At 31.9% G+C, this 14,494-nt stretch overlaps 1 protein-coding gene across 1 annotated transcript; it reads left to right on the forward strand.

Annotated features, from left to right (window-relative positions):
* The first annotated feature begins 2,300 nt into the window (after positions 1–2,300).
* Positions 2,301–5,744, forward strand: LOC18447170 (ENTH domain-containing protein C794.11c). Its single transcript, XM_006857271.4, has 4 exons — positions 2,301–3,214; positions 3,437–3,559; positions 4,681–4,842; positions 4,929–5,744. The coding sequence occupies exons 1-4, from the start codon at positions 3,117–3,119 to the stop codon at positions 5,473–5,475; spliced, it is 930 nt and encodes a 309-aa protein (XP_006857333.2). The 5' UTR covers positions 2,301–3,116; the 3' UTR covers positions 5,476–5,744.
* The last annotated feature ends 8,750 nt before the right edge of the window (positions 5,745–14,494 follow it).

The raw sequence follows: 14,494 nt of genomic DNA on the forward strand, positions 1-14,494 counted from the left end.
CAGTCTGATGTTCTAAATACCGGACCTATATACTTGCACCAAATATTTCCATAAAATTGTCACTCCTTAGTTTATACGTTTTTCTTAAACTTTTTCTTTTCCCATTAGAAATTTTTTTATATAGAGTAGGCTCTGAACAATCAAATTAGAGCTCCAAATATTTCATTAGAAGAGGTTGTTTTGATGCTCAAATATCCTCAAGTTGATAATCTCGACATCAAGATGCATGGACATGAGAAAAAAGATAGATTTCAAGTTTTGGAAATAGTTCATCTTGTAACGCATTTTTAAACAATCAATTTTCAAGATTTTCAGGTTCTCATAGATCTTTGAAGCTTTAAATTTTATAATTAAAGGTGAAAATATATTTTAAGACTATAACAAATATTTTTAGTATTGAAACCACATTTCTCGACATTATTTGAAGGTCCGCTTTATTTTGATTGTTTAAAGCCTTGGCTCTACATAGACCGCACCCTTCTCATTTTAGTATAGGTCTTAGTACTTTGATCCATGATGCAGCCGCTTTTACTTAAAGGAAAACCATTTTACGGTCCCGTTCACTTTAGGGAAAACCTTTTGTCTGGCACCGCCATATATAAGACACAGCGCGTGTACTATGCTCTCATGAGAGTATATACTGTAGATTTACCCCTGGGGTAGAGGCACATATATTATGCTCCCACAGGAGCAAATTGTTCATTTATTCTCATGGGTAAAAATATGCTTGAAAAGATTTTTTGGATCTGAAAGTTAGGGATTCATTTAAATATGTTACTTTAAAAGGGTAGAGGAAAGTGGTGGCGCTAGCTCCAAATTCGGTCTTTTTTTTAGTCTACTGGCAGCGTTAACTCCAAATCCGTATTTTGATCTAAAAAAATACTTATAAATTTAACTTTCAGAAAAAATAAAATAAAAATATAGAATTAAATGAAGAAAAACAAACTTTTAAACAAAGAAATATATACTTACCTGTAAGGATTTGAAACTAAGAGTTTGAAGCTTGGATCAGGCCGCTCTTCTGATTTACAAAACCATCTCATTTTTTCGATGCTTTTGATTGCTGGAATTGATAGATCTAAAGTTCTTTGATCTAGATCTAGTGTTCTTTAGGCAAGAAAAAAAAAATGGAATTTTTGTTAGGGTCGACCTAAGCTTTTCTTGAGATTGGAGTAGAATTTCGAGATCTCCAAAGGTTGAATATGAATTTAGTATTTTCTGTGATTTTTTTTTTTTGGGGGCGGGGGGGGGGGGGGGGGGGGGGCGATTTTTCCTAACTTTTTAGGAATTTTCTAAGGGTTATTTCTATTTTTAGGTATTTTTGGGCTATTTTTCGAATTTCAAAAATTTCTAAGGGATTTTTTCGTCTCTTTCATCTCTCGGTCCTTTTTTTGGTTATAGATGGGATATTTATAGGATTCAAATTTTTCTTTATTTTTTTGAAAAGTTTTGGATTTATCTTGAAGTTTTTGCCTTATCTAACTAAAAAAAACATATTTACTACATCATAAAATACCTTTACTGCATCATCAGGCTGCGCCTAGGCCTGTGGAGCTGGTCACATACCGGCTCGCAGCTTGACACTTGGGTCTCACAAAGACTAAATTATTATTTGTTAGATCTTTTTATATGTAGGTCCAATTCAAATGATTCTTTAATGGTTGAAAAGATCTGTCTACTTCAAGTTAAGATAGTTTTGGGCAGTTTAGAGGAATTATATTGAGTCTAGATTGGTTATCCTCTAATAGGGTTTTTGTGTTATTTGGGTTCAAAATTGATGTTTTTATGAGTTCACTTAGCCAAAATTTCGAGAGGGGTCTACACGCTAACAATAATTTTACGTCTTACCGTGGCTTAACGCAAGCATCTAATATTCATTTGTGATATTATTGTTAGCCAACTCCCTAGCATTCCTATGTATCCAAGAGATCAAGATCCGGACTTAATTCTCGATCACGTAAATACCTAAATTAAATATGTAGGCAACTGTTAACAAGGTGAATATTTAAAAAAAAAAAAAAAAAGGTGGAAAAATAATCGTAGTTTGGCCCTTTTCGACCATGCAATTAAGATGCAAAAACAAAACTGTTGACAAATTAAAGTCATTAGAACGAATGTGATTAAATTATGATTTGACTGTTTCACTGTAACTCCCTTGCATATCGCCTTTAAAGAAAGAGAAATTCGGGTTTTTCTTTTCCCAAAATTAGGGTTTTGACCAAAAAAAAAAAAAAAACCCACTTGTGCAGACATGTCCACTAACACATAAAAGGATCAGAGAGAATTTTTGCAGGTTTTCTGGGTCAAAATCCCATAATTCCTTTGACACTATCTTCTTTTCTAAAAGTGTGCCTTTTCTATAGATAGAAAACGAATAGTTTTGTGTGGATGACATTAGGGGTTTTCTCCCTATTTGGAGGTTAGATGGTCCCTGAAATCGGAGTTTTTTTGTTGGGTCGAACAGGTTCATTTCCTCATTGAATTTGGTCCTCCATAGATATCTGTGTTTTTTTTGTTCTTCAATTTTTCCCTTTTAATTTTATTATCTAAAGGATTTTTGTTGTTAGCAAACAAAAGAAAAAGCAAAACAGAGTTTTTCTGATTTGGGTTTTGATCATTTTCAAATAAAATTAGAGTTTTAGGTTCTTAATTCATTATTCTCTTAGAATCAAGTGCTTCAGATGCAAAGTTCCATTGGTTTTAGAGATAAATTTTATTTCTTTATTCAATTAATTATGGAGAGAAAGAGTGTTTTTACAATTTAATTAGGTCATTCTTTTAAGAAAGTTTTGATTTTTCAGAGAGAATTTAAGGGTTTCAAGGCTGTCAATATTAAAGACTTTATTTTCTCACACGGGTGTAGATTTTAGTTTTTGAACAAAGAGAAATGAATATAAGCATTGAAGGAAAATGAAATTCTTATTCTTTTCAAGTACTGAGCAAGTATCAATAAAATTAGGAGGAAAATAATAAAGTTTAGGGTTAATTATTGAATAATTTTGATTTTAAAATTATTTAAAACCCAAAAAAGATTGAAGTTTTTGGGCTGTTTTGGTTGGATACCAATTTCTCAAATAAATTAGATTTTTTGTGTTTGATTATTATACATAAATAACATGTTTTTGAGTGAGGTTAAGAAGCAAGCATCATTCTTTCTCAAAGAGAAGCTTAAGTCTGCAAGGCTGGTTCTCACAGATGTGACTCATGCTGAACTGTAAGTACCTTTTTGAATTTATTTTATTTTTCACTCAAGATTGTATTATTTGTTTTTAGAATTTTCAGTTATGGGTGATATAAAAAAGTAAATTTTTTTTTGGGATTAGTTTTATTTAATAAACAATCATGTTAGTATGTATTCCCTGGGTTAGTTTGGGGGGTTATTTATTTATTTGTGTGGCTGTTTATTTATATATTTAATTTTTTATTTAATTTGAAGGTTAACTGAGGAAGCAACAAATGGGGATCCATGGGGGCCTGATGCTAGGACCATGAGGATCATATCTCAGGCTGCCTTTGAAGTTGATGAATATTGGAGAATTAGTGATATTCTTCATAGGAGGTTCTCTCTCTCTCTCAATATCTACAATGGGTATCGGAGAACTGTAAATATTAGAGTAATGATCGTGTGAGACCGTCCCACACCCATGTGTATGAAATCCCATATGATCAGTATTAAATTTGGTACAGATCTTTAAGAAAATTATGATATGGGTATAAGATTTGACTTTTTTAAAGATCCTTGTCAAATTTAATGATAATCTTTTGAAGTCCTAAACACATAGATGTGAGAGGGTCTCATATGATCATTATTTTAAATATTATTCATAAGAGGTATTTTCTAGTTTTATTTAAGTAATCTTGATCAAACCCTCTTTCTCTCTCTGAATGTCTATTAAGGTGATTTATCATCCAAAAACTTTACTTAAATTCAAAATGTTCGCTTTATATGGAATCCACATATTGATTTTTTTTATTTTTTTTTTAGTTTTTTTTGTTAGTAGTGAAGCGCCCCAAGCTTTAAGGGCCATGCCCAAGCAGTCCAAGGCTAGAATTTTTGGACCAATGGGGACCTTAGACCGCTATTTATCTCAATAATAAATAAAGAACAGTCGAAGGATAGAGACCTCAGACCACCTTGGATCTGAGTTGGGCTCAATCCAAAGAGTGGTAAGAGGTTTCTATCTTTGGACCGCTTATTTTCTCAAAAAAAAAAAAAATTAAAGTGTGGTCCAAGGATGACGACCTCGGATCGATATTTTTCCTCAGGAATGAGGGAGTCCAAGGATTTGAACCTTGGTCCTCCTGGGCATTGTCCTTAAAGTTTGGTGCACATCATCGGACCGAGGGGTAATTTTAGAAAAAATAAAAAAATGCTAGTTGACCGTCCTTCTATTTTCTGCATATAAATGGAGCATTTTATATGTTAAGTAAAAATTTGGGATCCTTAGGTGAATCGCTCAATATTATGAATATATATATATATATGGCGAAGTATGAATATTATTTAGAGGAGGTATTTAGTAGCTTCATTTCAAGATTCTTGATCAACTCTCCCTCTCTCTATTTATGCTAGTATCCACAATGGATATTGGAGAATTGAGAATCCTATTGACAGGAGGTATTTTCTAGTTTCATTTTAATATTCTTAGTTGAATTGCTCATCTCTCTCTCTCTTCTCAGGTTTTACACAATTGACAAGAAAAATTGGAGACAATCTTACAAATCTCTTGTGTTGCTGGAATACCTTCTTACTCATGGCCCAGACAGCTTCGCTGAAGACTTTGAAAGAGATAAACATGTCATTGAAGAATTAGCAAATTTTCAATACGTAGACGAGAGAGGGTAAACAAACAAAATAAACAAGAACTCCCTGTGTCATTTTAAGTGAATTTATACTCTCTCTCTCTCTCTCTGCAAATGCTTTGCAGCTTGGATTGGGGACGGAACATGCGAAAGAAATCGGAGAGCATTCAGAAGCTTCTCGATGACAACGAATTCCTCACAGAGGCTCGCATAAATGCTCACAAGCTGTCGAGAGAAATCCAGGGCTTCGGGAGCTTCAATTCGAGATCATCGTCGTCCTCTCAGTCTACACCTCCTGCAAAAACCACACTGAGATCCTCTTCTTTTGGCTACTATCCAAGCAGCTGCTCCTCTTACAGTAACAACAAGAACAAGGCCCCTGCAAAAGAAGGAGACCTTGATACTTTGCCTGAAGAAATGGAGAGGAGAGAGAAACCCATTCTGTTAGAATTTGATAGAAAAATCAAAGGTGGTGGCCATGAAGTAGAGAGAAGTTTAGAGAAAGAACACCCATTTTGTCAGAATGATGAAGAGGATTCCAATGCTCTGCTTTCTGGTGATTGTAAGAAGGGTGGTGACCCTGATATGAACAACTTTCCACATACAAAGAGGCTATTGAGCAAGAGCTTTGATTCTCAGTTGTCCATGAAGAGCAGGGGACTTGAAGTTTGAGAGAGAGAAAGGTATAAAACTTTTTCTCTCTCCAAAAAGACAAAAAAAATGTATAAAATTTGGATTGAGAGCCTATATCTCTCTATATGATGTAGAAAGAAGGAATGTATAAACTATAAAGTGAGATCTCTCTCTTTAAATTTGGATTAAGAACCTTTATCTCTCTATATGATGTAGAAAGATGGAATGTTTAAAGTAAGATCTCTCTCTGTGAGTTCTTGTAAATGGAAAGGAAATAAAGTTTGAAGTGAGATGGTTTAGATTCTTCACAAGGGAAAATTACAATGGGAAGAATACACTCTTGTTTGACTCCTAGCTTATATGAGACTTTCTGTTCAAAATTTGTCACTGGTGCAAAAACAATCTCTCTCTTCAAAATTGGTAACTTGTACAAAAACCATCTCTCCTCTCTCTTTCTCTCTTCAAAATTTGTCAGTTTAAAGCTTCTCTCTCTCTCCATTGTCTCTGCCTTTGGTACAAAATCATTTGAAGTCAAGAGTTTCTATAGCTTCTCTACAATTGTCTCTTGGTGCTAGGTATAAATGGGAGGGCTTTCTAGGTGACCCCACCCATACATATATATATATATATATAGAGAGAGAGAGAGCGCCCAGGCTCTAAACAATCAAATCAAATTAGAGCCTACCTCAAATATCTTAAGAGGTTGTTTTGATGCACAAATATCTTCATATGGATCATCTCCACATTAGGATGCATGGACATGTGAAAAAAATGGATTTTAAATTTTGAAAATAGTGTATATTGTAACGCATTTTTTGACGGACAGTTTTCAAGATTTTCAAGTTTTTATGGATCTGTTTGATCTACACTATTTTTTAAGCTTTAAATTTTATAATTAAATATGAAAATATATTTTAAGGCTATCACAAAAATTTCGAGTACGGAAACCACATTGCTCGATACTATTTGAAGGTGGGTTCGAATTTGATTACTGGGCTCTATATATATGTCACAAGCTAGCACTTAACCGTCAGATCTGATTAGACGGCTCATAATGTTTTTTTATTAGTATTCTACAAATAATTTTGAAGCAAAATTTGGGATATGCATGTATCTAACAAGTGCTCACATGATCAAATATTAAAAAATATTTATGCGAAAAATGACTAGAACGGTGGAACAAGATTTATGCAGTTAGGGGTGGTAAATAGGCTAGGTGGCATAGCCTTGTTCTAAAAAATTAAGGCATGGACCACAAAATGTGGCCCGAGGACTTGGCCAGGGGCTACTTTGATTTAACTCGGCCTTCTCATTTTTTTTAAAAAAAATATTGATTATTTATTTATTTATTCTAGGGCTGGAATGGGCGAAGTGAAGGCCATACCACCCAGTGGCCAACCCAACATGCAGTTGACCCAAGATATTTGAGATAAGGCTCACAAGACAAATGGTAATGGTGATTGAATTAGTTGACCCTAGATAAAGCTCACATGACAATGATAATGATGTTTGAATTACTAAATTTGTATTAATTATGTGTTAAGGATTTAGATTTGACTAGAAAGAAAAACGCATTCAGTGTGAGGTGAGAGGCATGGATAATGACTGTCACTCGACATTACAACAACAAATACCAAACGTGCATGGGAAGAAAGGATCTACGACCCAAAAGAACAAACAAATGAGAAAAAGATAAATGAAAGATCGATCTATCCATTATAAAGTAAAACAAGAGAGAGATCTACCCACCCACAAGATCAAACAAGAGGGGGTAGGAGAAAGAGAGACCCAAAAGAGCAAACAAGATAGAGATAATGAGTGAGAGAGATTGAAATGCTCTACCTACCTAGGAGATAGAGCATCACGGGAGAGAAAACTGAAGAGAGAGAGAGATGGGGTTAATGTTCGCAATATTGGTCGGTTCAACTCGGAACCACGCGATTTGATCGCTCGTTGTTTTTGGTTTTAGCTGGTTTTGGTGATTCCAAAACAATAAGGGATTTGTTTGTAATGCGTTTTAATGTTTTTATGATTTTGGCTATGAATACTTATTTTTACATTTTTTCATCTTTTTTGAAAAATTTTAAAATATCTCTCGACAGAGATTGATTTTTTAAAAAGAAAAAATCTATATAAGGTTGCAACCTTAAAATGTAGAACTATGGATGCACCTCAAAATCCATCGAAAAATATTATTTTAATGTTGAAAAGCCCTCTAACTGATAATCTTGACATCGAGATGTATGATTATGAAATAAAAGATGATTTTGAGTCTCATAAATGGTGGGCCTTACAACACATTATCTAAACCATTAATTTTTAAAATTTTAATATGTTTATAGATCTACTTGATTTTAACTATTTTTGGAGTTTAAAATTTTATAATTAAATATGAAAATAGTTTTGAGATAATCCTAATAATATTTTACATCAAAATTATATGGTATGATCAAATTTGAAGTTACGTTTTAATTGGATTGTTTGCAACCTTATGAAAACTACACTATTTTTAAAATTTATTATTTTCACTTATTTTCAACTGAATTCATTGTTCTCACTTATTTTCAAATTTTATTTGGATGTGCTTTGTTTAATCATGATTTATTTTATTTTATGTATTTTTTAGAAGTTTTTTTTAGCACTTAGGACTTGTTTAGTCCATGTAATGTTTTCGATTTTTTGAAAAGTGGGGCAAAGTGGTGTTGGTGGTGACAAAACACTGGCAAATGCCACTAAACACGCAACCTCCCTCCCACCAATGTGGCCATCAAAAGGGCAGGGAAGATTCATTCCTTCTCTTCCATTTCACATGATTCAATCTGGTCCATCCATTTTGATTTATCAGATGCAACCTTGACCGTCCATTTAGAATGATTATAACAATGGAGACGTGCACTCAGTATTGCCTTATTCAAAGCAACATGACCCCCAACCACCATTTTGACCTCCCATTTTCTCTGCTTTTTGAAAAAGAATTATTATTTAATCAATTACTATTAACTTGCATGTTCTCAATTATTCCCTTATTAAATTATCATGAGGAACCAATTTATTTTCAATCAGCATAATTGATGTTGTTCTTTTGAGGTCCCTACTAATTTAAAAACCTTCAAATTTCAGACATGGATGTCTATAATTTGGGTCCATGTGAATGCATGGTTAATACTTAATACCAGAGTTTTGACCTGTCGATTCCCTATCCAGTTTGCTGATCTGGATACAAAATCGGTTGAGACCGAATCCGTTTCACGGTAGTATAGGTTCTAATTTGGTTCCTCCCCTAAACCACCTCCTCTTTGTTTATATTTTTTGCTTTTTTATGCTTATGTAATGTTTTATTACGTTCACATAATCCTCACCTCATAAACTCCTTTTTAATTTTAACTTAATTTACTTATTTATTCATATTTTATGAATCGCCGATTCAGACCGATCTGAGATACATTGATTTGTCACAAATATGTGGGGTGAACTACCTATTACACCGATCGGGGTTTTGAAACACTGGTTAGGATTTTGTGTTCAACTTGTTATCCAAATTTATAAATATCAACCGTTGGATCCAATGTCATGATATTTATTGAGGAGGCCTCTTCATTTTGGTTAATAAAGGGAAGCGCTTCAACTCTTCTAGAGAATCGGAGCAAAGTGATCGAGCATATTTCTAAAATTTTAAAAAATATAAAATATGTATAATTGTGAAGCTTTATTTTGAATATAAAAAAATATATGTTATAAAAGGAACAATTTATACAAGGATGAGGCCTTAAACAATCAAACTAAGGCATACGTCATAAATTCACTAGAAGATGTCGTTCCGATGCTAAAAAATCATCAAATCAATCATCTCGATCTCAAGACGTATGGACATGAGAAAAAATGTATTTTAAGTATTGAAAATAGTACATCTTGTAACACATTTTTTTTATTGTTAATTTTCAAGATTTTCAAGTATTTTTAGATCAGCTCGATTGACACTGTTTTTTAAGCTTTAAATACTATAATTAGAGATGAAAATAAATTTTCGGGTCATCACAGAGATTTTCAATATTGAAACAACAATTTTTTACACCTTTTAAAGGTGTGCCTTACTGTTATTGTTTACGGCTTCAGCCTTGCAAACCACACCCCTTATAAATTTTGAATGCTAGAAAATCCGGCTTGAGGCCTTAAGTAAATACATTAGTAAATGTAAAAAATGGTCCAATTATATTAAAAAAATAATAAAAATACTATCAAAGCAAATAAATAATAGTTTTGTATATGTCATAAAGTTCAATAAAAATGTCTTCAAAGTTTGAGCCTGGTCAATGAGACTATTTTTGCCACCCGATTCCACATCCAATGGCCAAGGGTGATAATGCCCTTCTTGAATCTCATTGTATAATTTATAATAGAAAGAAAAACCATATTCTTTGTATTAAAATAGATGAAAAAGTTAACTGGCAATATCATGTGAGCGCACAGAAGACTGCATGAACCATGACATGTCCCAAACCGTCCAACGTTGTCATCCTACGGTTAAGATGAAGTGAAGGTTCCTTCAAAACTGCTTAATTAAATTCATTGCACTCATTCTCTACATTTTCATGACTAATTAAATATTATTTATACAAAAAATTGTGCTTATCACAGCAGGTGGAACTACTCCACATAGATTTCGCCATGACCTTTGGATTTATTTTTTCCTTTTTTTTATTGATGACCTATGGACTTTATCCCTTAGAATTTAGATTGGAAATAAGTGAATAGTTTGATTATTATATTTATTGTGCAGTTATTATATTTTTACACAATAATTTGATTATAAATGATTTGAATGGTGCCTATTTTTAACTTATAATTTATGGACAAACATGGGACACATGGTGATTATCTTTTTATTTGTCCCCCTAATGTTGAACCCCTGGTCATTATTATATATTAGATCCTATTATGAGTCTTTTCCTAAAGTTCATCTCTTCATGGGATTAGACTAATTATAATTATATTTAGTTATGATCTAATTGTAATGGGAGAGAGTGTAAGAGAGGAACAGTAGAGAATTAGAACCTAATAATATCTCTCTTATGTAGGGTGCTGGAAGCTGTGGTTCAATTTTTTCTTGAAAAGGCCGTTTCAGTGCTATGAAATCCTCAAATTGATCAGGTATGAATTTAAAAAAATAAAAAAGAGTAAAAATATAGATTTCAAGCTATAAAAATAATATATATTGTCACATATTTAATCTAGACTATTCATTTTTAAGTGTATGCATATCTTGGCCTATATGTACCATATTTTAAGCTTCAAATTTTATATTTAGAAATAAATATATATTTTCAGGCCATCATTGATAACTTTCTCTCTAGTAGTAGAGAGAGAGTTCTCAATAGTAAGGCGCACTTCATAAATTTGTTTAGGGACATAGTTTTGTAGTTGAAAATCTTATAATGGTTTGAAAATCTATTTTAATATGTTGTAATAAAATTTTAAATTTAAAATTTTTTACGAATCAAGCATATTTATAAACACTTGGGAATCTTGAAAATGGATAGTTTGGATGACTCGTCACAATATGAACTATTCATATCCACACATCTTGAGGTCCAGATGATCTAATGAAAAGTTCTCCGAAATCGGGACACTCTTTTCTAAAAGATATTTGAGGTGAACCTTTCTTTAACAGTACAACATTGAAATATAAGATAAACTTTTCCTTAATTTTAAAAATTAACTTAATGAAAAAAGTCTAAAGGTATTTTAATTTTAAGTTCAAACCTAATTATGATTTAACTTAATGAAGAAAGTCTAAAGGTACTTTAAGTTAAAGTTCAAACGTAATTATGAAAGCCTTTATTGTTTTTTTTTTTTTTGGTCTTTTGGAAGTCTTAAAATATTGTTGTTCACACATTATTTTTTGACCGTTGCTACCAATAGTAGGTGGGCTGTCACGTCAGGTGAATTTAGACCGTCCATTCCCAATCCAAGGCGTCGAAGATCAACGGTTCCCACACCAAATCCAGAGGCAAAGCCAAATAAACAATTGTGTAATAATAAGACGGTTGAAAAATCATGAGGAAAACGACATTGCACTTTGCTCAAAGTATGTTCTCTGCGAAGTTATGAAGCGTCTATTTTCTTGTTAGATATATTTGTTCTAGGTGTTAGATGCACCCTCGAGATCTTGAAGCTACGGAAATATTCAAATTAAGAGAGGGAGAAGTCTACTAAAAACAGGAAAATTGTTTCATGCGGGCTGGACCGCATTTCTACATATGCGGTCCATAACGTGTAAAGCATCCATCTTAACGATGGATGCAAGTAGGTGTTCCATCTAAAAACAATGAAAACTAGCGGTCTAAATGTTTCCTTATTTGAATTATTATTTTTAGTTTTTTAAATTTATTTGTTTTTTCATATTCATTGAGACATGTCCTAAAAAATTAAATCTTAAAATCTATCTCAAAAATAGATTTATTAAAAGCCCCGTATTTCTACATATACAGGCTTGGGCTTGGCTGCGTAGAAACCTGGTCCAAAAATAAAAAAAGAAAAATTAAATAACTCTGAAGAATAGACTTCGTATGCAACTTATCTCCAACCAAACTTTTTTTCATACTTTTTATCCCCCAAAATATACTTTTTTAGCAAATAACCTCCAACCAAAAAAATAATAAAAGAAAGACTAAACCACCCTTCCTTGATTTTTACTTACGCCTCTCTCTCCTCTAGACAAGGTGCGGCTCGATAGATATACACGGCAGTCCGACACTATTCTTTATGTATAAACATGCGGTCTGACAAATGTACATTGTGGTATGCTAATTTTCCTTGACAAAATATGGTATGCCAAATCCCTATCGCGGTTCAACACTTCTGTTCCTTAACAAACATGCGGTTCGACATATCCATATGGCAGTTTGGCACTTTTATATATCTGGTTTGGCAGATCTATATATGCGGTCCAATGGATCTATATGCGGTATGGCAGATAATGAAGGTGGTCCGACACTTTTTTTAGTTTAATGGGGTCTGCTGATTAGTGCATGGTAGTCCCGCGATTGACTTTTGGTACTGTGCGGAAGCCACGTGAATGTTCGGCCAAAAATAAAATTTTAATGTACCCAAAAACGTATTTTCATCAAAAAAAATGTACCTTGTTTTACTAAGAGGGTATTTTTTAGAAAAATATATTTTGGGGTAAAAAGTGGGAAAAAAAGTTTGGTTGGGGTAAGTTGCTCTTGGGAGTTTTTTTTAATTTTTTCTAAAAAAATAAAAAAAAAGAGAGAGAGAGAGGGAGCTTTGAGAATATTGAGCTATGGAGCAAAATTGCTAAAATATCAATTGGAGAGAGAGAATTTGGCATAGAGAGGGGGTTTTGAGAATATTGAGATATGAAGCAAGTTTGCTAGAATATCTATGTAGAAAGAGAGATTTGGGGAATACAATAGGCAAATATCTAGGTAGAGAGAGGGATTTGGGGAATATCGTAGGGGCGAGAGGGTTGATTTAAGGAATATGGTGGGGAGAAATAGGGTGAAAGAGATTAAATTGAAGAAATGAGATGGAGAGATAGAAAGATAATAAAATTAGTAGAAGTAGTTAGAAAAGATATGGGGATTTATGTTTTCACTAAAGGCCTGTTTGGATACAAGGAAATTAGGAATATTAGATATTTGAAATTCAAGAAAATCTATGAATTTTCAATATCAGGGATTTTTATCATGGATTTATCAAATCTCTTATTTGGATAAACTGTATAAAATTTATGGATTCCTTGCAATCACTTCCATGTCCATTGTTTGGTAACAAAACTTGATACAATTTATCTCTCTAAAAAAATTTATATACTCTCTCTCTAAAATTCAAAAATTTAGATAGTGTATCTATTGGAAATTTGAGATAATTTCTCTCTCTAAAATTTTGAAATAGTTTCTCTTTAAAATTTGATATTGTGTCTCTCTAAAATTTGATATACTTTCTCTCTTTAAAGTTTTAAATTCTAGATATTTTCTCTCTCTAAACTTAAATTTTGAGATAGTTTATCTCTAAAATTTGTTGATAGTTTATCTCTAAAATTTGTTGAGATAGTTTCTCGCTCTAAAAATTTCATATATTTTGATATATTTTCTCTCCAAAATTGCAATATACTTTATCTCTCTAAAACATAAATTTTGCGATAGCTTCTTTCTCCAAAAATTTAGAGATAGAAACCAAAATTTTTGAGATAGTTTCTATCTCTAAAATTTTTTAGGTAGTTTATCGCTTTAAAAATTGATATAATTTTTATTTTTAAAATTTTAATATATTTTCTTGCTCTAAAATTCTAAATTCGAGATTGTTTCTCTAAAACTCAAAATTTGAAATAGTTTCTCTCTCTAAAAAACAAGATATTTCCCTCTCTAATTGTTTTTGGCAATTTCTCTTTCTAGAATTTATAATGATTTATCTTTAAAAATTTAATAATACTTTCTCTCTCTACAATTTTAATAATACTTTCTCCCTCTAAAACTTAAGATTTGATATACTATCTCTTTAAAAATTAAATTATGAGATTGTTTCTCTCTCTAAAAGTTTTGAAATAGTTTATCTCTCTAAAAAATTAAGAAAATTTATCTCTCTAAAAATCTGCATGTACTCTTTAAAATATGATAGTTTATATTTAAAATTTAAAATTTGAGATAGTTTATCTCTCTAAAATTTTTAGATAGTTTCTCTCTCTAAAATTTTGAGATAGTTTGTATCTCTAAAAAAAATTGGTACTTTTGCTCTCTAAAATTTTATCTTATTTTCTCTATCTAAAAGTTAAATTTTGAGATAGTTTATCTCTCTAAAATTTTGAGATAGTTAATCTCTCTAACAAAATTGATACTTTTTCTTTTTAAATTATAACATATTTTCTCTTTCTAAAATTTCAACATACTTTCTCTCTCTAAAAGTTAAAATTTGAGATAGTTCTCTCTAAATTTTTAACATACTTTCTCTCTCTAAAAGTTGAAATTTGTGATAGTTTCTCTCTCTAAAAATTTTGAGATAATTTTTCTTTTTAAAAAATTTAGGTACTCTCTCTTACACA

Source organism: Amborella trichopoda, chromosome 7 (genome assembly GCF_054954075.1).
Source record: "Amborella trichopoda isolate Santa Cruz 75 chromosome 7, AtrichopodaSantaCruz75HAP2 v2.0, whole genome shotgun sequence".
In the NCBI taxonomy this organism is placed as follows: domain Eukaryota; kingdom Viridiplantae; phylum Streptophyta; class Magnoliopsida; order Amborellales; family Amborellaceae; genus Amborella; species Amborella trichopoda.